Here is a 27457-nt window from a genome sequence, read left to right on the forward strand (position 1 = left end):
CGATCTAATTAATTTTCTTCCATTCATTAACGTGCAAAAACCAACGCTGAAACTTTCTCTTTTGCGTTCTTTTTTTGGTCGGTATTGTCTATCCATTGGTAGATTTAGTTAAATGTTAAAAGAATACAAAATATTTAGAGAATGATTTATCATTACGAAAATGAACGTTTAAATAGATGATTGCAATTAAATAAAGAATACTACAATCTTCTACGAAAACTACGACTAGTTGATTTCTTAAACAAAATTATGACTATGGTGAAGCATAAGCAGTAAGATGATCCGAGCCAATTGTAAATAAAAACACACCCTCTGCACCAATTAAAAAATGAGGGTGAATAGAACGAATCCGAACACTAAAACCCCACCAAAGAACACACAAAGTAAATGGTGCTGACATACGATCGCACGAATCGATCGGGAAAGCAAAAACCGCAACCCAAAGAAGCATGAAGCAAAGGGCAGGTTTACATTCAGAAAATTAGATTATAATATTAACATAAAAGTGTAAATGTAAATTAAATTTATCTTGTATTATAATTTATTAGTCGACCCCGCTTTGCCACGAGATCTTTGCTTCGCTTTGTGTCTGTGCTTCGCACCCGGGTTTCGTGCTGCGGGCGAATCAATCGCCCGATGCAGTTTCACGTTCCGTTGCTCATGGGAATCCGCCTGCCCTGGGCGACTACTATTTTGCACCCATTGCATTGCGGCACGGGGCGAAGGTAGCATAGCGAAGGCGCCCGTTACGTTATGTGCAGCTTAATATACTTGTAAAACGAATAGCTTGCGATGCAAACGGAACGGTTTTGCCACCGGGTTTGGGTATGGTGGATCCAATGTGGCGCGACCAACGGTGTGTCGAGTGGGAACATACACACAAAAAAACATCAAACGGACCCAATCTGGTCGGGTGAATAATGCGACCGAGAGCGACGAAATCAGTTTCACAGACACTGGGAGCTGCTGCTGGTACACGTAAAGCCTGACCGGGCCCGCGATACCCACACGTCACACCTTGGGCCAGAGATCGATCGATCGATCGCTGGAGCGCAACCCCAATGTGGGCATAATTTATTTACTCTATCGCTAAGACGACAAGTCATTGGTCTCAATAACGTTAATGAATTCCAAATCGCCAACCTGCATTACAGCAGGCAAAACCAAAACCGTATCGATACTATCGGTAAGTTTAATCGCACACTACACACTAAACATGCGATTGAAAATTCGACGACGAATCGCCACGAAACAGATATTTCTTTTAGTAGCCTTTTAATGCAATCCATGTTGTTTGTTTGCTAACAACAATTGCATTTAAACGTTTAGGGGTTAATTGTCTAATAATGATCAATAATGTCTTAAATGTCATCTTACACTGAGATGATCGATTAATTGCCAAATTTACATAATTATAAAATCGCTAGCAGTTTAACGCATGAATGAAGTTGAAATGAAAACATTAAACTTAAGTTGGTTTGGAAATTTATTCCAGTTTGATTTACCGGAAGAAGTCGCAAACAGGAGTTCTAATGGGGAATTGTTGAAGTTAGATATATTTTTTGTTACTTTTTTAAAGATGCAGTATAATATTTTCTGGTAGATATAAAAGCTTTCCAATTTTCGAACATTTCTCAAGTAGAAAATGGAAAGGATTCCATAGCCCATAATACAGAGATCACAAAAATTTGACAAAAATTATTGTTGTTGTTCCAACCACCTGAACTTGGAACCCCTGTAAAGGGGCACTATTACTGCTCAAAGCCTCCATCAAACAGGCAGAAAAATGGCCCTTGTCAATAGATCGGTACACTGGCCATAAAGTAATACAAAACATAAACAAAGTGAAAGGAGGCGCACAACAAAACCGTCGCGACTCGGACATCTTCGATCAAAACCGGAAGAAGTGACAGTACGAATCAATTTATACGATAATACCCCTCATGTGCCTTAAGACAGCGGCACTGATTGGAGATTCTAATGAGCGGTAATTATTTCTTGTTAATTAAAAAACAATCAGATTAACCGATGCCACTGTCACTCTGGCTGTCAGTCTAACCATCTCCGGGGGAACATCTCCATGTGCGCGCACCCTGCACAATTCCTATCAGTGTGCTTATCATCAGGTTCGGACCCACCGCAAACTATGCCACGATTGAAGCTCACTCATTTTTCTGATATCTCGTTCCCATCCCGTGTAGCATCCCGTGTTGTCGCTGGAAAGCATGGAGAGTTAATTACGCACCCGCCAATAGCACCACACACACCCAGTTGGGTTGTTGGGTCTATAATCACCAGCTCCGTAAAGGTTCCCGGAGCAAAATGTTTCTACATAGCTTGGCTTCGGTAAGTTAGATTCCCACTCCAACACGACCGTACCGCTTAATAACGAATGCCTCATTTCACACCTAGACATCGGTTGACGGGGAGTGATTTTTTTTCCTCCGACGGCTTGCGATATTTTCGCAATTATCAGCGCAACGGTCGCTCAGGATATCCTCAATCTGCTTTCAATTAATAACGATGTGACGGAATGCTAACCAGGTGAGATCGTTCGATCACGAATTACCGATACCGATATTATACGAGGGCGAGGTGAGCTGAGAGTCTGGAGAGACCTATCGGATAATTATCTAGCAGCATTGGTGGACGCGATACAATTTAGTTGCATCGTTACCGTTTTTTCTGCCTTTGCAAGCTTTGTTTGTCTGTTCATACACAAAAGTATAGATAAGTGTATCGCTTTGTTTATTAATAATTAATAAAATAATGTTTAACTCTTCTATTTAGAAGGCTCTACTCTTAAACATTAATAACATGACTGAAGTTCGCGTAATATCTTTCTTCGCTAATCAATTCTTTGCTTCCGAGAACATATCAATTCACGGCACACTAGATTGTCACCAATCTGCAGCAGTGACCTGCAAACAAACCCATAAATCAGACCACTGGCTGGCAATCTGGACCGTCGGTGGTAATGGGAACTTTTCCCACAGCGCCGTAACGTTTGACCGACCAGATGTGCTGGAATTGGTGATTGGTGTTGCCGCACTCGCTCGGTTGTAATACCATCATTTCGGCACGTTTCGCACGGGTCCGAGGCCAATCACGCAGATACTCACGTTTTGCACGCACCTAACGACGATTAATGTCGATTTTTGTACTGTTAACTCTGTGCCAAATAGAGCTGTAACTAAGCGATCGTTTATTGATTGACTGACACGTAGGAGACGCGAAATGAAACCACCATCACCATTTCTGGTGCATATTTTTTGTTTCGTTGAGTTGAGTATGTTCAGAAACAAGATGAAACAGTTCTCGTTAGTGCTATTAGGCATTGGTTTTGTTGTGTTGCACCATTGTAGCACAATTAGATATAGAAACCAACATTAAATTAGCTACAGATGATGCTACAGATCACCCATTACTATGAATGTAATTTTAATTATCCTCATATAGCTACTCACGCTTTTTTTAAAATGAATTATTCGTTAGCCATCTATTTTTCAATGGTGCAGCATGAAAAATCTATAGCTGAAGAGTTGAGTTCTTTGTCTTTCGGTTCTAAAACTCAAGATCTCGAGGTCTTCGACGTCGAGAGGTCTGACAAGCACTGTGATATAAATTATACTAGGGGAAATTTAATTTTTGAAGCCTACAGCATCAATATAGCAGAGTCTGCTTCTTGTCCAATAATAAAATCTGACAAGACAAACAAGAATTCGATCGGAAATTCTGTGCAAAACTCCGAGCGGAACAACTCTTCCAAACTTCAAAAATGCTTAGCACAACAACAATAAAGTAATGAAAATGTTGATCGACTTTCAAGCAGTTCCACACATCATACCTTTCCTGATGTTTAATACCGGACAGCGCAAACCACACTCACACGCATACCGTTGCCTCAAACATTTCGTATTGTTCGATATAAAAATAAACATCTTGTTAAAATTCCAACATTTTTTGCGCACACCACACTCTGGCCGCAACACACACGCCTCCTACCACGCTCATTCAAGTCGCTCACCGCTCACCAACAGACAACCGCCGAATCGATCGTCAGCAGCATCAGTTTGGGTGCAAAACGTGAAATAAAATAATATCACCCCGCTGCGTTAGCGATTTCCGTTCCAGGCCCCTTTGCGAAGCCGCAAGGGTCGCAAACATTTCACCATGCGAGCGTCCGCCATTTTGCAAACGCGTGCACAGCTTCCGTGGCGATCGCTTTGAACGCTCCAATTATGAGCAACAACACTGCGACACATACAACCGAGATGGACACATACAGCCGCCGCATTAGTGAGAGCGAATATCGTACGACAACTGACGATCGCAAGTAGCAGAAAAAGCTGTCGATCGATGGCCCAAAAGGGAAGGAAACGGTAGCGGTTTTGGGTAGCGAATTGGACAAAACAAACTTTTGACAAAACGGGAACACAGCACCGCAAACCACGGAGGCAAAACAAACAAGCTCCCCTCCGAAAAGAAAAAAAACCTTGACAAATTACGACAAAAATGCAACGATCACTTTGATGAAGGATGCAACGCAGCTTGGGCCCCGGGACCATGGCTTCATTTCCGAAACAAGTCATTAGCAATGTAAGGCGTCGCTTCTCCGCCGCATCATGCATGGGGAATAAGTTTCCTACAGCAGCCGGGCCTTTTTTGTCATTTGATTGCCGCTGTCCTTTCGCCACGGATCATGGGCTGTGTGGACGTGAGGAGCTGGCAGCGCGATATTTGCGATAAATTGTTTCTATACTTTTTCGGGGATTTTCCGTCCGTATGGCCACTGCGAAGGCTCACAAAAACTTTATTGGAATTAAAATATTTTGATTGGTCCCACTGGATGGTGATTTTTTGGTCTTTCACCGTTACGTCTTGCACTGGATGAGGTCACTGATCCTACAACATCGGTGTGCAGCAAGTATGCTTTTTAATTTTTCCGTGCTCTCAAATTGCTCGCAAGGGGTTGTCCCAAATAGTGGACTTGTATGTACAGTAACATTAGTTTATAAACAGTGTAAAGTGTTTTTGGTTGTAGCTCACGCAACACCCGCAACTCAACGTACCATAAAGCGTCACAAATCATCATTCACATTAGTGTGGCGTGCAGCAGCGTATGATTTCAATCGGTTTCTTGGAAATCTCAACATCTCCACACCACACCATTCGTGACACCATTCGTGCGGGGGCAGCAAGCTCAACGAAACATAAGTCACATTCGCATTCGTACGAGAAGCATTTAATTAAATCACATAAATTTACAACTCAATTGCGACCTGCAGCTTGTCAGCAAATGCTTGTTTTTCTTTTTCGTTTTTGCTCCCTTGTTAACGCGATGTCACAAAACGGCGCACTACAAATGCACCATCGTGAAACCGTGGAGCAAATATGTGCACACACTCTACGTGCACGATCGGCTAATTGTGTCCAATTGAAAGTTTATTGCATTATCATAAATAAGTCACTTTAATTAATTGTGCAATTGCTGCTACTTCTGCTGCTGCTACTCGACCGATGCAATGCTGTGCGCTACTGATACCGTTTGCATGTTGTGCAAAAATTGCCCCGACTAGAAGAAAAGGGCCAAAACAAAACATACATGTGCTACCAAACCAACAGTTTGGTGACAGTGGGTGCCGTTGTTCTATAATTATAAAGAAAAATCCCTAAAATCCCTTCTAACTGAGAGAATTGTTTGCCCAACATAAAGGGTAGTACAAAGACTAATTGATTTTGTATTACTTACTGATATTATAACAAGATCTCCTATTGGCTTATTAAATTGTGGAGTGACATCCAGTATGAGTTGGCCAACAAATCTTTCCACACTCCACTCAACCTTCTATCCTCCATTCACTCTTCTTTAATCTCCCCTCAATAGCGGTAAGTTTGGATTATTCTTATTCTGTAGTCCCAGGCAGACAATTGTGGGATGAATAAAATATTTTAATATTTATTTAATATTTATATTTTATTTAATAGATATTTCAAAGGACGACACTGTTTATGAGTAAATCATCTGAAGATAAAAGTGATTTCTCTGGCATTTTGGAAAATGGTACAATTTCTCATAAGAGTGTACTCACTCTTTACTCTCAGAGAGGGAGAGTATGAGAGTAAGTTATATTAGATTCTTAAACTGAGAAGTCAGATTTGGCGGAATACTTTATACCTGGATGAGGTTTATGACTTAAAAATGCAAAGATCCTTGCGCAGGGATGATGTTTCTGATTTAAAAATTCAAAGATGGGCGCGGTCTGGTGGTGTATTGGTAGAGGAGCCGGTCGTCACATAATAGGACCGAAACAAAATACCATCCGGACCAAACCCCCGCAGGAACAAAAAATAAAAATATTTTAAAGTCAGAAAAATCTATTGTTGCTTCTAATTTAAAACACTAAATTTACACTTCCACCAGCATAATATTTTACTGATTGTAAATGTTATTCAAGAACAAACAATTTGTGAAACTGAAGAATTATTTTCAACATAATTATTCATTTACCGTGAGCAAATCAAACTTCAATTCAAGTTTCTAATCCATCCCACTCGTTTCTACACCAACATTCCACAGAGGCACTTCTCTTCAATTTTGTGTTCAAATCGTTGGTCAGCCGTCCCGACATATTATGCTTTGGGTGAGTTTTCAAACAATTATCATCCGAAACCAAGTACTTGTAAGATCGCTGGTACCAACCATTTATCATACAGGATTAACATTCCACACAGGGTAACTCTTTCATTCACAAAACTTCACACTTCATCGAGACTGCATCCTGCCAAAAAATTTAAAAAAAACGAGCGTGAAATTTTCGAGGATTCATTCAACGCTTTCGGCTCAATGGAAAACGCATATTCGCCTTCATCGTTTGGAATCATTGTCCTTTCACATCCAGTCCCATTCATGGCCATATCCTAGCGGTCTTTCCTTTTTCGGCCAGATGCGTCACCAGCGCGTTTGACCAGGCCACCTTTCAACGCGGCCCAACACGGTTAGAAAAGTCATGTTCGGTCATAAATCTTGTTCCTACCCCATCAATGTCGGATTGCCCTTGGCCATCATCAATCGAACACATTTCTATGCCGATTTTCGGATCCTTTCGGGATGGATCAAGCCGCTCATTTATTAGTTTATGGTATGGTCTGAGCAGGACCCCTGAGACGAGCTGAGCTGTTCTGTTTGTTGCCCCAGGCTTTGAAGCATTCCCGCTTTCTTTTGTCGCCCGCTCGCCTGCCGACTTAATTGCCCACCCTTTGCAGCTCGAGTGGCCACTACTAGCATCTTGAAGTGGTTAATCATTAACAAATAAACACCGCCGTAATGATACGCCGAAATTTCATTCATACTCGTGGCCGCCACAGTGCAGTGAATGCGTCGCCGGGTCGGTATTCTATCAGGAGGTCATTGTCACCATGCCTTCATTTTTGATGCTAAATGTTTCTTCATTCTGTACGGTGCGCAAGGGAATGGAATGGTTATGCCATACCTCACACACGCACCGGTTATGCCCTTTCGTGAAAGTGAGTGAAAGACAGAAATTATGAGCAACTAGCAGAACCCCACCGCCTTTATAATCCTATGTTGTGGAACGAATACCCTTCAAAATCTCTTTAGCCATTCGGTTTCCTGCCGGATGACTTGCCATTCAATGCTGTTAATAGCAAAATTGTATTTAATGCTTGTTCTTTTCAGACCAGTGATTGGAAAATGTTCATAATCCCATTAAACTTTCATTACGGACAGTAGAAACTTGATGGAATCATGCACGAATTATGCCTCTTTACCAATTTGCCTCTTGAGGTATGTTTCTTAGCAATACCTTAAGGATATATAATGCTTCTTTAATGGGTAGTTCGAGTCACGCTTGGTGCAGGAAATTCCAACACACCCACGGTTGTAAAGCCAAATAAACAGATATACGTAAAATGTAACTATGAGCTTATATAAGTGAAAAATTCTCTCTTCGCAAGTAAATTTGTCCCTACCAGATCATCACGCTAACGACCTGCGCGATGCGCGATAATTTCATCGCACGAAAGATCGTGTAATGAAGCCATTATTTCCGGCCCGATAGCAGCACCTACAGCCCTGCTGCACGTTGCTTGTACAGGTCTATTATTTTCCCACAACCACCAGCCCCATTCGGCCAACAGGGACGGTGAAGTGAATCAAGAACCACCCGTCGCAAAAGATAGCACAAATCGCATCCTCAAACGGCAATAAATCAACCATTTCTAAATAACGCGATGCACACTAGACCGCCATATTCCAGTGCGACCGGGTGAGCATAGACCGTAGCCCAATGTTCCGGAGTACGCCTCATCTCTAGCGTGCGTGCCTCGTAATTCGTAAAGCGATATAGTAGCGGCCGTAGGATATGCCGAACGATGGGAACGATTGCTAAAATTGGCTGGAAATTGAATTAAACTACCATTAAGCGTGGCTATACAAGGTTGAGTAACCCCTCGGTTCAGGGGTCGTATACACATTTTCCTCGCACGAATTTTTACTTACATATTTCTACCCTCGGTCCGATAGGGCAAATATTCGTGGCACCGTACCACATCGAACGCAGCAGGATAGTCCGAGGCGGGGTTAGCGCGAGCAACAAACACCATGAAGCTGATAATCACTTCAATAAGGAGTTCGAGTGTCGAACTTCCACCATCTGCAAACGAGGCGCTGTTTCGTTTCAAGTTTACTGTGTTATATGTTCCATTCTGAGAGACGCCAAATAAACGGACAAACCTATCGCGGTTAAGATGACATTACTTGAAAAAATACTAATAGATAAAAATACTTTATAAATTTCTCGTAGTGACGACACTTATGATTAGGCAATGCTGATTACTCCCTTTTGCATAGTGTTCCGTTCCAATTGAAACGGAGTAAGTTCGTTCCCGCACTCCCATCCTTATAGTGTGCCCATCCCTAATGAGCGCCCATCACTACCGCGTCCCGATGACGTTGAGAGTATATAAGTGACAGTTGAGTAGAATACATTGGTCCTTCGAATAAGATGAAGCTTCAACTCACCCTGCCAGAGTTGTAAGATAATAATTTGGTCCTTCGAACAAAGAAAAGCTTCAACTCACCCTGCCGGAGTTGTAAGAGAACAATTTGGATAAATAAAGAAACCATACACATAGATTATCAACAATCTATAAAAATGAAGTTTATGATGATTGCTGCTATATTCATGATCGTCCCAACTTGCATGCATTATTTGACAGTCATTGGTCATAGCATATCTAACCATATCAGTCATATCAAATCAGTCATAGACGATGGTCATATCGATTATAAATCGTACGCTTCGACACAACTTAGGGTGCGAATGGGTGCTAGTTTTACCAAAGATACATCTCAATTCCATTTAAATCCAAAAGTAACTTAAGAATTCATTAAGATTTAGCCATAAGATATGAATAATTCTAAGAAACTATTCTAAAAACATAAAATCTATATATTTGCTATGTTTGAAGCATTCCGTAAGAATTTTCCAGTTTGGAAAAATAAAAATTTTTAAAGAGAATAACTGTACTTTAAAAACGAGAGATATAAAAATCAAATGCAAATGCATTTGCGCATTGGAGTGCAACGGGTTTTGGACTCCAATCATATACCAATTCGAACCGATCAACGATCCACCTTTATTGACCTTCGGTTTGCATTCATTGTGATGCTAATACCTCGCCGGGTGCGTTTGCATGTGCAAACGAATTTCAAACTGCTAATCAAAAATTCAACAATGAAGCAATTGTCATATTTATAAACGTATATGCAAAATTCGAAAAATGTCACCCAAAAGCATGAAACAGAAACCCCCCCGTGGGGTTCTCTCGGTTCGGTCATGAGCATTTGAGCGTTTGCTATTCCATGCTTAATCATCATTTTAATATCGGGGGGGGTTCAATTGCACCTTCTGGGGCTGAACCGCCGGAGGCGTTGACCTACGGAGAAAAAAACAGGAAATTGCACACCCGGCAAAGGGTCAAGTCGGATCAAACCCGCGTATCGTACGCTTTCACCACTACGCATATGCCATCGCCATCGTCTTCATTGGACGTACCTTCATCGCCTTTTCTTTGCTGGCTACCATATTGCCAAAGTAGCCGAACACTGCACAGTTGCCTTATGGGGAAGAACTGACGGAACTCTGATGGACTTTCGTACCCCCCCTTTCACTACCATCCATGCTGCGGTGGAATCGTAATTGCTTCGCCTCTAAGGGAATTGTCCGCGGTCCGATTTCCGAACTGTCGAAAAAGTAAAACCCCGCCACATACTCGATCGTGTAGCAGCCGAAGAAGAAAGCAGCACAACATTGCGAACAATGTGTACGATCTCCCGTTGGATGTATTCCCCGTTTGGTTTGGTCGATCAAACAAAAAAAAACACCCCTCCCACTTCATCTCCACACGATCGGCAGGAGAATGTTTTATAAAAGGAATTAATTTATATCAATTATAGCATCGGACCCATTACTGGTCTCGCCGTGGAAACTACCGTGGTGGACGTTCGCTTTCGGAAGCGAAAAGACATGCCATCCACGTGCGAGTACGTCGGTCACCGGATCCGGACGATGATGGAAGTACGTCCCGTGGGGTTGAGGGCAAGATTCCAGGTGAAACTTTGGCATCCATTCACGGGGAGCAAGTTTTCCGGGTCGGAGAACCCAGAGCGACTAGCGTTCTGACTTTTCTTCCACGTTTTGTGTCCCTCGGTAGCCGATTCGCTTGCTGTTCATATCACTTCCAAACGCGTACTGGTAATAATAAACAACGAAACGAGCGCATTGAAGTCACTCGCGCGTCCATTGCACCAGTCAGATACCGCATGTGCACGACAAAAAAAACCGACTGATGATGGAAACAAATTGTTTTGAGAGCAAAACGAACATGCCACGGCAAAGGAATCGCTGGAGGGCCATCCAATGGGCGAACCTTTTCGCCTCCGGGAAGCCTTTGTTGGCAGGTTTGCTGATTGAGGACATGCGGTTACGTACTTTGGCAGACAAAAACACACAAAAATGTCAACGACAGCGGCACACCAACACCAACAGCTGTTCCCAAAAATGAGTACACGCTCATGTCACCGGCTAAGTGTACTCCTGCGGAACCCGAAACGGGACCGTCGCCGACCAAAGAAGGAGAACCAACCAGTCGCCAAACGAGAATGGATCTGCCACACAAAAACGGGCTTAACACGCCTGTCCGCAATGCCAGCAATGTAGAGTCATTAAAAATTAAAGATTTTCAGTTTATAGCTTATTAAGCCGGGCTCCTTTTTCGTTAGTTTTTTTCCCCTCTTTTTTGCTCACAATCATTTTCACCACTCAAGAGCTCCGATGAAGCTTTACGGCCACTTGCCGGGCAGGCACAGACAGAAGAACGTCAGGAAAAATCGAACTGGAATGTGGAAAAATTTTAATAGGCAAAACGACAACTTCCCCCCCATTGGGGAAAGGAGAACCCCCGTTGGAAGGGTGAGCGACGGGAAGCTGAAGTGTTTGAAGTTTTTACACCCTTTTTTGAAAATGTGCCCCCGGTGGGAATGTTGCGCAAACTCGGAAATGAGCAATGAGGATGTATGCGGCCATCGCACCAGAGCTATCTACCAGCCATTCCCTTTTCGGACACGCGTTATGGGGAAGTGGGTGAAATTACTCAAACACCCCCCTGTTTTGGGATAACAATAGCGACAATGGAAGCGAAGGAATCGTGAGGAACCTTTGTTGGGTAAATTGGTTATCGGTCGGGAAGGGTTTAGTTTCTAAGGGGAAAGTATTTACTGACCTAATTTTTCTTCTAACACTGGATCATCGGCATTTTAATGGCTAACGTTGACATTGGTTTGGGTATCTTAGGAAAATACCTGAAATAGAAGATTGTATTACTTAACGTTGTGGTAAGAACAGTGAAGGAACTTCGAGCTTGTTGTTGAGCTAGAGATCCGCGAACATTCAAAGTTGATCATCGTGTTCCACTTCGTCATGGCCGGGTATGGTCGCGAAAACTTCCGTAATATTCTGGATCTGCGGGAGAAGGAAGTTTCCATGAATTTAAAATCTAATGCCAACCATCAGACCTGTTCCCTCCACCTAATGCAATTACCGTAGATACTCAAACAGAAGACGGAAGTCATGTTGACCACTGCACGGTGCAATACACCGTAAAGACGAATGCCACGGGTCAAAAGGTTAAGAAATACTTGACCGAAATGAATATCCAGATGTAGAAACGTAAGGTCCTGATCAATATTGTCGGAGTCCCAAGCGGCAACGTAGACATAACAGCCTGAAGACTCTGATCAAAGAGATTTTCCCGTGGAGGTCCCACGTGGTGATCGTTATAGAAAGTTAATCTACACGCACATAATTATAGAAATGAAACATCCATTATAATCAAACTAATATTGTTTTGTGTCGAACATTTGAGTCCATTATCCAGGAAGTGTCCATCTTTGGAATCAATCAGGATGAGAATTGAATGTCTGACGCTAACATCACTAACACCAAAGCTCGTTTATGTAAATTTAAGTTTACTCTGTTATCAATTCTCGTGCATAATACGATCAGATAGTACAGCTTTTCCGTTGACGGGTTAACACTCTGTTTTAGCAAATAATGTTTTAACATCATCTGAGTTTATTTGCACGCATCAAAGCAAGATGCAACTCCCGTATTGGGAGCATCACAAGATAAACAAAAAAACAATCAATCACACATCGTTTAATATAAATAGCTATCGACTGACCATTAGCAGTACTTGTTAGGGGGGATTTTTTTTATATAAACCATACTTATCCATGCAACACGATCAGCAGCGGGCATGTTGCTACATCCTATGCTACATCTAACAACCCAATAGACAAAAAAGAGTACACCGGCACACATACCACCGATGCAAAACACTTTACGAACCCAATTTGATTCATTTGCGCACGTTCCTTCTACGTCCTGTGCACCGTCGTGTGTTGTGAGCCGATGGATTCTTCCTACTTAACGTCTTGCTATCAAACGGGGACACAAACAGCTCGACCGATTTGCCGCACATGGAACAGTTCAGTTACCATTGCCGTAAATAAATAATTGAACATAACAGCTGACCAGGTGCCGGTTTTACCCAACACGCCAGTCGCATTATCGTATCGTTTCGCACGAGTTTGTATTGTATGCGATATCCGTTTTTGTTTGTTGTTTGTTTTTCATCGCGCACTCCTCGTATCGCGAATGAATCCTCCCAGTTGCCCCAATTGCTACAAATCCTTCCAATCGCACACAATCGTTTTCACAAACGATCCCTTTTCCCGCCACGGTAACACGGTCGGCATTCGCTTTAGAACCCCGAAAAAGGAACGCACTACAAACTCGCGTCTCTAATGCGCACACTAATGTCTTCCTGTGCGGATCTCCTGTCCGGTGTCACGGGTCTCTCAGCCAGTTGCTGTCCACAACCCGCAAACCCCAGGTGAGCGAAAGAAATGAAGGTGGTGACCAAATCACAACAGTCGCCTCAGTTCATGAAATGTTCGTCAAACGACAGCGCTTCCATAAACGGGATGGAAGAACCGGTGGTAAGACGTTGTGTGGTCTATTGACGCTCACCGCACTACGGCCGACCAGCCGGTGAGATGCGATCGCAGGCACGATTCCATCTCGAACCGGCCCAACTACGGGACCCATCCAAAGATTTCTTCCCGATGCGTTCTGCTGTCACTCAATGTGCGCGGGATACGCGGGCGGATGCACGTGCACACGCATCCCTTTCGTTCAATCGTAATTGGGTTCGTGTGAGGATGTAACGAAACTAAAATAATACAAAAAAACAGCGGACTGAAGACAACCCGGACTAGGTGTTGGAATCATCGACAGCTTTAGGTTGCTTCCTACCGTTTCGGGTGCGATACGAAAGGGTGGCAACGGGTTGACTAATTAATTCACCGATTGACAACTCACAACGGTGGAAGTGTACGCGTGACAGAAAGTGATTGTCCGGCAAAGGACGAAGAGGCTTTTCATCAACGTGTACCGACCTTTTCGGCACGCTTTAGCACCACTGTTCGCCTCCTGGCGGATCAATTGATTTCGAATTAGCCGGCTGGGATGTGTGAAATGGCGGCAAATATATTGCGAGCTGAAGGCCCAACGTTATAGAACTAGTGGATGATTTACTACGAGTGCAAATAAGCGGACCTAGAACAGTCCCGCTTTGTTACGTCCGAACGTCCGGACCAAGACATACCGATCGTGCGTCCATTTAACACCCTCAATGCTTGCGCGATCGTACCATCCAACGCAGACGCAGGTTCGTGCGTTCGCGGGTCGTGTGGCTGCTGACAATGAGCTTTTAATTAATCATTTACCTCGCTCGCGATGGTCATCCGGCAATCAATGCGCGCGCTTGCGGATACTATCAGCTCAATCCTGGAGTGGACACTTGCGTCTCTACTTATCAGATCTCTTGCCACTGGCCAAGAAGGATGCCCTTTCTGGGCTGTCGAGCGACGATGCCAATCGTCGCGATTGATCGACAACCGAAAAAGGCACCTCGTTCCTTTGCACGAACAACGTATCTCCGATATGCAACGCACAAAATGTCCGACTTTATAACCAATCGCACAAAGAAAAGGGCTTGCAGATGGAAAACACAATCAAAGATGAAGAACACTCGTTGGGTTTTCTGTGCATCTGAATAATTTATACAGGGAAGTAAGTGCATCGAGTTTTATTGCACTGATATGCTAATTTGCTTCCCTTAAAAGAAGTTAAACAGAATCGCAAACCAATCTTACGGTTTGCGGTGTTTATGACTATACTGGCGTAGTTTGGTCATGACAGTATTTGTTTTACGATTCAAATAGTTTAATACTAATCTTGTTAGTGTAAAACAATTTAATCTTTTAAAGACTTTTATATATTAAATTTCGCATCTACTTTTTAGTATGCATAACATTAAGCTCTACGCATTTTTAAAAGTCTAATGGTGGATAGCTAAAATCAGTTGGCTGACCGACTTTTGCATGGAATTGTATGCTGTACATTTCATTTGAAACAAAACTAAATAGCGTCCCAGTATAAATTCCCAGCATAAGTAACCATAACATTCAGGGATGTACAGTGTCGCAACATTTCTCATTTTTTCTTTTCCTCTGCCTCTCTCGAGTGTAGTAATAAACTTTTCATTGTACAACCATCGAAACCTTTATAATAAATACCGAAATTGAATAAAAAAAATCTCAACAATATAGAGTCAATGCCTTATACCTATCTCCCTCTCAAATTGTTCAGCCTTCAAGGTACCGTCGATAGCTTCGCAGTTTTCATTAAATACACTGTACGCACTTACCTCACCCGGTGCTTTCTTTGTGCGGGTATTAAAGTATATCCCAAATAATGCCGAAAGCATTAAAAATACAACCCCGAAACGTAGTTCTATTGCAATGGCATAGAGCGTTGCCCAAAACAGGAAGTATACCAGATAGGTGAGGTAAGTCATCCACGATCGTGGTTTTGGTTCGGGTTCTACTGTCTCATTCGATATCGTACCATCCGAAAGATCCGACTCTAGGAGCGTTGGTTCAGTGCTGGGACAGAAACGTACCGTTTTAACATTAACTTTACCGGCATGTTCGGCACCATCTATTTTTCGTTTGGTATAACTTTCTGTTGGTTCATTCTGGAAAAGTGCACATAAAAAAAGATATCAAACAAATTGGCAAATTGTGTTCACAATGTTGCATTTACTCACATCAGCCTCTATAATGACGTGGGATGCTTTCTCTTCTGTTTGCACTTGATGGAAGGACACCATATTGTAAATCCGTTCCTTGACGTCGTTGAGGAGCGCTTGACGCCGTTTTGTCTTTCTGTAGCTATCTAACTTCGATTCCATACGTATTTTATCAAATTTAAAGCTTTTAATTCACGAAACAATATTTTTGAGCCTACACTTGCCTGACATTATCACAACAAACACCACTGACAGTTCTCAAGATCGGCGCAATCAAGATGTGCTGTTATTTGGTTTTAGAACAAGGCGTTTTAGAACACTGGTTTGTTTGACATTATTTTATGCTGTTTTTTCAATGAAAATGTTCATCCCAGTTAATTCTTAAAAAATCGTCTTTATTTTCAATTAATTAATGCAAAACATTCCAATAGATTGAGAGTATTATCGCCTGCGCAACGTCAATACTTATTTTCTGTCAACCACCACCTGCTTTCTCTGTACACCTTGTTCGGCAAAGAAAAAAAACACCAACGAAAACGTTCTTTGCTACAATCCTCCGAAAATACGACAAATCGATCGAAAAACAAAAAGCTCCATACAAGAACGTGCTGAAAACGAGTGTAGGTTAATCAAGTGCACAATATGTACATGTAGAATTGATCCGAAATTGAATAGTGCGGTTATTGTTGTGGCCCTCGTCTGTTCCAAGCTTGCACAGCTGCACGCAATAATGGTTGGCCCAAGACTGCAGTGATGTCGTGCGGATCTCTATTCGGTCAATTACTGCAAAACACAGTCCTATCCAGACCCAGGTCCGCTCAATCCTAGCCTACTACGTACAGAGTTATCGAAATTCTTTACATCGGTTGACCGAACAACCCAACCGTTGAAGTGGGCCAACCGATGCAAAAGTGAAACACTTAGATGCGTGCGTGTGTGTGTTTATGTTTTAATCAGTGAGTGCAAATAGTACGACATAGCTCAAGATGTCCGTGGTTCGAACGAAGGTCCTCGGCCTGGTGGACGTAATTATGCGCGTTCCCAGCCTGTTCATTATCGATGAAATCCTCAAAATGGGTATGGGCGTGCCGATGGCCCAACACGCAGGCCAGCTGCCGAACAGTACCGCCATCAATCTGGAGCCACCCGTAGCCGCAATGCTGCCGGAAGACGATCGAGGCATGCAGGACAGCATCGAGGTGTACAAATTCATCTCGTTCGCAGTGTTCAAGTTTCTCTTCTGTCTATTCGGTAAGATACGAGCAGCGGTCAAGGCGGAAGGATTGGTAGTTTATCTTTCATATTTCAGAAGACGACGTGTTTCGTTGAAGAAAGTCACCGTCATCCATCTAGGAGCTGTATGTTTTATCTAGCGATTACCAGTATTTCCTGCACGAGGCCTACTGGTACCGTTTCCCTGCCTTTAGTTAACTCATCGCCAGTATCAATACGCGGCCAAACCAACCTGTTTGCAAAGAATATGCGAAAACCCCATCCCTTTACCTCTGACAGTCGTAGCCTTGGCTGGGGATGTAGGTTATTTGGTGTGGCCATCTCGCTCTACCAGCTCACGGCACTGACCTGCATTCTGGTACACAGTTTGCACCTTTCATACCCCCCTTTCCGACAGCTGGTGCAAAAGGATGTAAAAAAATGTAGCAATGTTTATCAAACGATTCTTTTTCTGCTCCTCTACCATTGACGTCACTTTGTTTGCATAATATTTAAAATCTCCAAAGTAAGCGAAAATGAGCAAAAGCTCACATAATGAACGATTTACGGGAATTCGTTACGTATTATTTATCACATTTAGTCAAAAACAGTGAATCGAAACCAACAAGTTCAAATGCGTCACAGGTATGAAACCACCTTTGCACAGTCTGTCTGTTGTATTTCGACCTTCAAGGTTCTGGTACGGGAGGAAAAGGTAATGAACCACGACAACCAACTAACTGCTCGTCATGCTGATGGGCACAGCATCATATCTCTCTGCCCATGAACCGAACATCTTACGTCGATCACGGGTTGGTTGTTTACTGTGTGGTCCAATATGGTCATTTACTAGCAAATAGAACCAATTACAAGGGGTGTGATTATGCGGCCACAGAAGAAGAACAAATAGTAGTTTAATTTTTTCACCTTTTCAACATCATTATACAGTTTGTACCGATTACTTTCATATCGATCTATATTGATCATTATCATTATGAAAAAGTAATAACGTTTGTGATGTTATTATCGATTATTATTCTTCTTCAATGTTTTATGATTCTTACGTCGCGTGACAGCGGGTTGGACTAAAGAAAGGTTTGAATGATTAATCCGATTCCTAAGGTCCTAAGGTCTAGAAATATCTAGCAACCCCCAGGGGGTAAAATTCAAAGGGACTGTTAAATTTGGAACCCTGTTTTATTGAGTTTTAATAATTATGTCGAGAACACATCACACGATACATTTAATGTCTAAAACGAATCATCAACATCCCAAACCATTTTAAATGGTCAATGAATACTGCGAAGCAGAAAAGCTGCCGCCGTTGCAATACGGTGCCGCTCAATGATTCAGCATGTTTCCTGATAACGTTTCTGCCGTCTTCCGTTCGGTTGGCGATAGATCGTACCGTGGATTAATGCACTTACACGTCGTCACATACTCGTACACTTGGTACGAACCATTTACAACCACTTAACAAGACAAGACAGGAACTTCCACCTCGTACGGTAGAGAGCACGGTGTACAAATGTTAGTTTTGTTTGGGTTTCGTGGCCCACACATTGAACAAACAGTGCGAAGCACAAATAGCACCATGCTGCGTGGTTATCGAAAGAGAGAATAACAATGTTTGTAGTCCAATTTTGAACGCTCCTCAATAATTATATTTTATGTGCTATATTCTATGCTACTAAAACGTATACGTATAATACATCTTACAAGTTCTATGGTAATCTCTTCTTTTTCGCAGGTGCCATCAGTGCAGCTTGTGTATTCATGCTATGGACGAGGCATTTAGTCATCGTGTACATGTACATCGTATCCGTGGGATTGATCTTCCTGTCCTATTGGAGCAATGTTTCCGCCCTGTCGGTAATATCTGATAGTCCGAGTTTACTGGAGGATGTCCTGTCGCTCAATATGGAACGCTTGCTCGATCCTGGAGGTGTTCTGATCTCAATACTGCCACACCTACTTGCCCAATGGTTGATGGGTGTCATCTTCGCCTATATTCATTTGGGGCCACGGTAATGCACCCACAGCGCAATTTTTACAATCTGAACTAATTTTCCCTCTTGTTTCCAGGCACAAAATCATTCAAAAGGCGCTGCCGTTCAGTTTCCTCATGCCACTGCTGCTTGCGATGTTGCCACTGCCGACGATAGTCCTTAAACATTCCCCCGCTTTTGCCGCCATCTTGCCGCTTGTGCTGTCCAAAATCGCACTCTGGAGCTCCTCGTTTGATGTAGTGAAAACGATCCTCAGTGGCTATCAGCATGCCCGCAACTTTGCCAGCAACTTCGGCATTGCGACACTGATCGAGAACGAATGGCAACGGTTGAACGTACCTTGCGTGTTGCGCGTGTTTTGGACCATCCGGCTACTGGAGCATCTAATCAGCTTGCTAATGTCGTCCGAGGCGCCACTGCGCTTTGCTGCCACGGTGCAGAGCGTGCTGGTCAGTGGGTGCGAAACGCTGACAGCCGTTCTCGGCATGACCAGCATAATTTCACTGATATGTCACTATATAGGCAAGATGTTTCAGCTATTTCTGCTTTCGGAGGATTACGATGAGGATAAATCGATCGGTACAGTGTCGGCGATACTTTTCTACATTTTGGCCCTCCAAACTGGGCTCACTTCGTTGTCACCGGACAAACGCATTATTCGATTGTGTCGCAATATGTGCCTGCTGGTGACGGCTTTATTGCACTTTTTGCACAACATTGTTGCACCCATACTAATGTCACTGAGTGCTGCCCGCAATCCGTCACGGTGAGTACTAAGAACCCATGCAACTTGTTTGCCGCAACTAAATTCCATAACCACCACAACCTATCTTGCATTGTTGCCACTGTGTCACTTAACTATGTTTTTTTTATTGTTTTGTTCACCTCCGCCTCGCCCGTTCGGGGTATGTTTGCCTTTCACAGCAAGCGTCACGCACGGGCATTAATAGTGTGTGCTTTCCTTCTTATTGCGCCCGGATCATTGCTGGCCGTACTCTGGGCGAGTCACTCACCCTCCACATGGTTGTTGGCCGTGACAGCTTTCTCAGTAGAAGTGATTGTGAAGGTAAGCTACAAATTGTCTTGCGAATTGATCTTGTCGAAAAAGGTCCCAAGGAATCATGTTCCCAACTTCATGGACATCTTGTTAAAGATCTTATCTGTACGCTATGTTAGGATTTGAACTAAAGCTGTCTTCAAACCTAATTCTATTTTCTCGGACTTTTCTAGGTTCTCGTTAGTTTGGCAACGTACACGCTCTTCCTGCTAGATGCAAGGCGACAAACATTCTGGGAGAAGCTGGATGATTACGTTTACTACATACGAGCGTTTGGAAATTCAGTAGAATTCTGCTTCGGAATATTCCTGTTTTTCAACGGAGCCTGGATATTGATTTTCGAATCCGGTAAGCACGCTTCCGTTTTGTGTGGAATCATATTTCAAATGTGATAGCGCCTTCCCGAAGGGACACAAAAATGCACATCCTGCAGTCACCTTCGGTGCTTACTACTTGCTGTCGTTATCCTTTTCCTTTAGAGCTCGTTGTTTGGTTGTTTATTTTCTTATCAAATTACCTCCAAACTGAATTGTTATTTATCAATTTCATACATTTTACTTCGTATTTTAGTATGTTATACCAGTAGCAGCGAGTATACTTGATTTCCATACCTTAGTTGCGATCTATTACTTTTGTAGTAGTTTTTGGCACTAATTAGTTTAATGTATTACATTAAATTTTCTTATTCTTAGGCCCTTTTCTTGGTACATTGAGCCTTGAGTGTCGATTTTCTAATCGCAATAGAAAAGATTGTAATATGGGTTTTATCATGGATGTTTAATATTTGGAAGAATCTGTCTTAGTACAACACTTTTTGAAAATAGTAAATTTTAAAGTAACAAAAGCAAAAACATAAGCATTCAATGTGCCAAATATAAATTGTATCACATTGTTGTATCTTCGTACAAACATCCGGTAGAAACATAGTAGAATGATTGTTTTGTTGTTACTTTGTATAATTTACAAAAGTTTCCTTTCTTTCTCATTCTTTCCATCCTATGTTTTTCATTTTTGTGTGGCTTCTATTCAATATAAACCTTCACAAACTCACAAAAACCACCAAACAACAATTATGGACACGATATTTACTCCCATCTACATTTTCCCTACCTTTATATGTTTATGCCATGATGGCTCTCACTAACTTAACCTTCTGTCCTCGCCAAATGCTCCCACAACATTTGTCCCAATTTCCGATTCCATCAAATTGTCGGGTTTGTACTGCTTGATGTGCCTCGCTTACATTTAGAAATGATTCCTATAGGCGGTGCCATACGCGCACTAATGATGGGTATCCATGCGTACTTCAACATCTGGTGCGAGGCTCGTGCTGGTTGGGTAGTGTTTATGAAGCGTCGGACAGCGGTGCACAAAATTTCCTCCCTACCGGAAGCGACCACCGTTCAACTGCACCAATTTGATGACGTATGCGCTATTTGTTACCAGGTAAATCTTGAGCTTATGGAATCGCTAGTATCTAGTAATTATTGAAAGTATTTCGTTTTATCCAACACTTTTTCAGGATATGACATCGGCGAAGATCACGCGATGCAATCACTACTTCCATGGTGTTTGTCTGCGGAAGTGGTTGTACGTGCAGGATCGTTGTCCACTCTGTCACGAGATCATCATGAACCAGGATGGCAATGGTGGAGATGACAGTACAGAGGTACCAACGAACAACATGGATAATGCAAGAGCCCAAGCGCGTGTTGGTGGCAGACCGGGGAATGAAACCACTAACCGGCAACAAAGTGTTGCACAAGACAGTAGCCTACACAGTTCCGACCAGACAGATGCGCTCAATCAACCGTTGTTCGACGATACGTTCTTGGAAGAACAAATAACCAATCACATTCGAGCTAGTGCCAGTAGATCATTAGGTGAAGATACAATCGATGTACACGATGCACAACAAATGGAAGGGTCGAGAAGATCCACTCTCCAGGAACCAAGCGCTGACGGGCAGAGGGGTAGCCATGAACATCGATTCGTCCGATTACTCGGTGGCATTTCGAATGTTCATGGAACAGATGCATCGGAATTGGGACAATCCGATAGCGGTTTGCTAACGCCACTGTCAGAGAATGGCGTTGGGTTTGTCGCAACCGATGGCATACATCCAAGCGAAAGTGGGAGCAGCTACGCTAGCACATCGGAAAGCATCAGCAGCATCACGGAAGATACCGGTGGTAGCAGTACCAGCAGTGGCAGCAGCGCCGGAAGTGGCACCTTGTCAACACTGTCAAACAGCTCACTGGTGTCGGCTGCTGCTATTTCGTTTAACCTACGGAGGCATCACGTTCTTTTACAGCAGCAGCAGCAGCAACAGCAGCAGTTGCAACAGCCAAACGCACCAAGAGAATAACAACCAAAACATGATAATGACACACACGTGGCATAAATCATCGGTGGGAAGAGAGCGAGCAATTTGGTCGCACGCACGCACAAATTGCGGGAACATACGAAACGAAATATTGTCTCGTCCAACATCCCCGGTTGAGGATTGTTTGAACCGGTCATGTCGATCCTAAAGTATTGGTAAGGCAACATAATGCAATGAACACGATGACTATCCGTGATGCAAATTGAAGGACTGAACGAAAAAAAGACAGTGTAAAGACACTTAGCGGGTAAGCGCGGTTGTGTGTACAGTTCTAGTAATTGATGGTTACGAAGCAGAAAACGTCTAGCGTGTATATTTATATTAACTTGTTTATATAGAACCGGAAAAATGAGGGCTTAAAATTCGTGGTGAACCGGAAACAAGATTGTAACTGAGTCATTGCATTGATAGTCTTTCTTGGCGCACCTGGGAAAGGGGATGTATTGGATGATTCACTTTAAGGAAGAAAAAGAAACAGGAACTGCTGCTTCTTAATAAGCTGTGAAAAATGAAACGCGAACAGAACACAGGGATTGTTAGGTGTGCTGGAGGAGCTTAGTCCCGCACATATGCAAATACCAAATGACCGACAAAATTGGCAAACAACAAAGCATCTATTTTTACATCCGCTTCATCTACTGTGGCGAATATCTAACTTGTTCACACTTATCGTTGTGTATCGAGTTCTATGCTAAATGAAAGTTTTGGATTTGTTTTTTTTTTTTGTACCTTTTCACTTCCTCCACCCAGAAGTAAATCGTAACATAATTGCACATTGTCTCGAATCGAGCACAAATAACGGGCGAGACACCGGTTGGGTGTGAATGATCGCGACCGATACACTATCGACGGCATTGGCTAATTTACGTTCCGTTGTTTCATTGCCGTCCAATGTGGTAGAGGAACGAGTTGTATCCTCTCTCTTAGCTACGGTACTTCGTCCTAATAATCGTATCGAAAGTGGAATACCATTCAGGTTCGGGAAGCAGATGAGTTAAAAATGTACGGATCGCAAATAGAAGGGGTGGGATTGGAAATTAAAATGATCAATTAACCGATTGCTCGTCGTTTAATCGCTATTGCATAATACGGTACACAATACGCCCTCCCTCTCTCTCTCTCTTTCTCTCTCTCTGCAATCAGGTATAATGCCGGGGATACAGATAGCATTGCACAAAAGCTGTAAACTTACTTCCTGCAACAAAACGATGGCGATGGCGTGTATTGCATGAAAAAATCAACGCTTTTGCACAAAGATACAGGTGTTTTTTTTATGTTATATTTTATATTCCGCGTGGATTAATGTGTTATCGCTACTGCTGCGATAAGGCGATGTTTTCATGTTGTTGTGTGGAGCGAGCATTTTGCAAAAATGTTATTTCCGCGTTGCGTTTGGTCGCCAACATTTTTTAACACCTTTTAACTATCAGCAGTGTGTTTTCAATTTCTATTCTTTCGAAAAGCAATTCTGGGCATATGTATATATAATAGTTGTGGTCTTGCAAAAGATAACCAAAAAAAAATGACCAGACATAAAATCATAAATTCAGCTGTGAGATAATAAACAAAATAGTAAAACTGTTGTAGGGAAATTCCTAAAAAAAATAATAATGCTTTCTTCTCACTAGCGGGAATGGTTTGAAAATAATGGATCCGAAATAATGACAATCCCCGACCGGGGATTAGAATTTCTTCGACACGTGCATTCATGCAGTCCAAAAGCAATTCTTTAATTTATTCTCATTTATCTTTGCAGGGTCGTCACAAAAAAAAGCTGAAGCCATCTAGCGAGCGCAACTGCTCTTGAACTACTTTAATTTTTTCGCGACGTTAATGTTGTTTCTATTTCTCGTCTATTCCATTTGCAATTTTACATTCCCTCTCACACTGTGGAAAATAGCGGCCAAAATTAACGACTGTAGCACAATTTTGTAACACGCGGACCGACAGCCGATCCGATACGAGCTGCTAACAAACTCTGTGGCCAAGTTTCGCGCCAACTGGAGAGGATCACCCTTTCCCTGTTAGCAACGGACAGAATGGCGCGACTATAGCAGCACACTTAATAATGCGTTCCGAATGGCTCTGTTACAAACGAGACCCGGCGACAATAATATCACCGAGAGAAATAATAAACCCACCCGAAGATGTATTCTTCCGTGCGCCAGCACCGTAAAACATCACCATTGTTGTCGCCGGGTGGAGGCCTTCTTGATCATCGTGCGCACCACTTTATATCCAGCACATTAAACAGATAGCAGGGAAAAGGGGGGGAGCCTGCTCACACTCAAGACACTGGCGGCAAAAAAAGCGAAAAGCTACGAAAACAAAAATTGCGTCCCCTTCGAGTCAACACCCAAATGTGTGCCATTTAGGTGAAAATCAGATGCCTGATGAGGGCACCCCGGAGCCGCCGTGTGTTGTTGATGTTTTTCTTTCCCTCTTCTACACGTTGCCGGGAAAAGCCGCAATCACAGCTGTTGCATCAGCTACTACCCGGCTGACCTTATTTCACTTTCTGCCTCACCAAACGTGCGCGGGATGCCTCCGTCGATTAATACAGAAGGAGGAGGGCAGGCTGGCAACTGGTGATGGCCCACTTGCTTTAGCCGTGGAGGTTCTGGAAATTTTAAATATTTACCCCATTCGCGCGTTTGCCGCACAGCATTATTTGGTGCACCCGCCACCACGAGATGGATCTTCTCCCGTTCGCAGAGAGATCACGCAGCTGTGGTTGGGTCCTGCTGCTGCTGCTGCTGCTCCCGCACTATTACTATGCAGATGTATATCACATTTTCCCACCTCCTACGAGGCCCATCCACGGTACATGGTGGTTCATGAAAAACGGCAATTGGGAACCGTACGCTTACCGTTAAAATGCGAAGGGAAATGATGTTTGCTAAAGAAGGCAAAAGGAGGATGCAACAAACAACACCCAAGGTGCTGAAAAGCTGTTTGCCGGAAGGCGTTTTCGCACTGTCATGAATCATAATTAAATTACAATCGCGCCCCCAACACACACTCACCCACTCTGCTTCATATTATTACTTATTTATCATATATTTGCAAGGGCCTCGATTCGACACATATTTTAAAGCACCTGAGCTCTGTTTGCTATTTCCGTAACCTATTTCGTTGTTGCATCTGTGCCAGATGGAACGTGTTTTCACCGACCTTTATTAGACGATGTGTTCCTTTACCGTGCAACGGTCGGATTTAGAAGGTGCACTATGAAGTTAATACATCTACCGTATCGTTATTTTCCCCTGCGGTTTGGAGTTTGGAGTATAAATACTCATCATTAAAATGCATCGCTATCTAGCTGTGGCATCTTTCGCCAGCCAGTGAAGAATAATGTCCATCCAAGGTATTCATTTAATAGTTCGATCGGAAATATCTAAAGTGTATTGAGAGGGTTGTGAGTTGTTGGCAAACCTTTTGTCTTCAGCAGTCCATCACCTCAATTCTCTTGGAAGATGACTCCCATCAGACCAATGAACCCCATTATCAATATTATAATGGTGACTTCTTAATGTAAGCTGTAACTCTCGGAAGACATCTTGTGACCATAACCGAGATCTCCTTAAGTTCTGAGGAATTAACCTCCTGATCTATCGAATGTTGAACAAATCTCGTCGATAAGTAAGACCATGTGATCAGTTGCAAGAGGCTTCGATTGACGCTGACTTCGTCTAACAATGACTATCCTGTCCAGAACCTTCTTCAACCTTCCCTCGATCTACACTTTTAGCATCTCTTGCTCTTTAAGGATATGTCTGTTGAAACACGAGAAATAACAGGTTAAGAATTCATGAGGTTTTCTAGTGTCCAGAAGAACAACAAGTTGCGGATTCTTCTCCTTACTTTTGAATTATCATAACCCAATATATCATAGCCGAAACATTGCATTTTTGTGCAAATATAAAACATCTCAGCAAAAGTCGCCTCTCCACAAATTCATCTCAGAGATAAGAAACACTTTCAACTCCATTCATCTACAAGGACACGGTTAGCAACCGAATGCTTTTGCGTTACGGTACCTGTGCGTCGTTGCTGCTGTTATTCGCAACAGCGTATTGCTTAATCCGCCAACGAACTGTTGTGCAAATAATTGCAACCGCTTAGCATAACCACCTGGGGGGACGGACCCCGATAACAATATGCGTAATATCGTCACAAACCCAAGTGTCATTGTTGTTCGTCGGGATGTGGATGATGATCGCCCACATGCCATCCCATCGCCTATTGTTACCGGTGAAAATAGGCGTAATAGTACCACTGGGATGGGATGGGATGGGGCTAAAATTAGACGATAATTTGATGTGTCGAATTGCTTTAAAGCGAGCAAAAAAAACATAAAGACTATTTCTGGCTTTACGGGTGATTTTCCTCCTTCGCTCACTTTCGCGCATCCTCACCGTGATATGAAGGTTCAATGTTGTCACATCGTATCGCAAGAAGCAGCAGAGAGCACACATAAAAAAACGGACAGTTTAAAGTTGGTGAATGCAGCCGGGGGACGACTCCTCACACAATCAGATTCACTTTCTGTCGATTTTTGTGTTAGAGAAATGAATGCCCATTGTCTTTTCAATTGGAAGGCGCAATTCGTCTCGCCTGTGTGTGTGTATGTATGTGATTTGCCACATTTTCGCCCTCCGCCCTACGGAGCGACAAGTCCACCGAGACGTGGGAGGGCCCCATACGTGCGGTTATCCTACCGTTCCGGTGGTTTGATAGATGAAGTGGCTTCGTTTTTCACCTGTTCGCTTCACACATCACGCTAGCAAAGACCGGGAACACTTTTCATTTCCTCACCTCGCAGATGCCAACTTGGGTAAAGGGTTGCTTCCCAGCACCACCACGCGTGAGGGTGGAACCTGCAACTTCCCAGTTTCATTTCCCTTTTTTTTCCGCCACCCCGAGACACTCGTCACACGGTTCGGCTATACTAATACGCGTGCTAACCGGTCAGTCTATCAGCAAAATTTCAATCTGTAGTAGCAGTGCCAGACACGCTTTTCACGCGAAGCCCCCATTCGAGACACAAGT

At 43.0% G+C, this 27457-nt stretch overlaps 2 protein-coding genes across 3 annotated transcripts; one reads left to right on the forward strand and one right to left on the reverse strand.

Moving 5' to 3' along the window:
* Positions 1-14946: 14946 nt before the first annotated feature.
* LOC128298083 (uncharacterized) lies at positions 14947-15968 on the reverse strand. Its single transcript, XM_053033815.1, has 2 exons — positions 15760-15968; positions 14947-15687 (listed from the first exon to the last, which is right to left on the reverse strand). The coding sequence occupies exons 1-2, from the start codon at positions 15901-15903 to the stop codon at positions 15262-15264; spliced, it is 570 nt and encodes a 189-aa protein (XP_052889775.1). The 5' UTR covers positions 15904-15968; the 3' UTR covers positions 14947-15261.
* Positions 15969-16313: 345 nt separating this feature from the next.
* LOC128310900 (protein TRC8 homolog) lies at positions 16314-23987 on the forward strand. 2 transcript variants are annotated; one of them, XM_053047648.1, is made up of 7 exons: positions 16314-16992; positions 18704-18980; positions 19039-19728; positions 19887-20028; positions 20193-20367; positions 21269-21465; positions 21542-23987. In XM_053047648.1, the coding sequence occupies exons 1-7, from the start codon at positions 16728-16730 to the stop codon at positions 22385-22387; spliced, it is 2592 nt and encodes an 863-aa protein (XP_052903608.1). In that variant the 5' UTR covers positions 16314-16727; the 3' UTR covers positions 22388-23987. The 2 variants fall into 2 exon arrangements, with proteins under 2 accessions (XP_052903608.1, XP_052903609.1); XM_053047649.1 differs by having other exon boundaries at positions 21284-21465.
* Positions 23988-27457: the final 3470 nt, after the last annotated feature.

This window comes from Anopheles moucheti, chromosome 2 (assembly GCF_943734755.1).
Source record: "Anopheles moucheti chromosome 2, idAnoMoucSN_F20_07, whole genome shotgun sequence".
In the NCBI taxonomy this organism is placed as follows: Eukaryota; Metazoa; Arthropoda; class Insecta; order Diptera; family Culicidae; genus Anopheles; species Anopheles moucheti.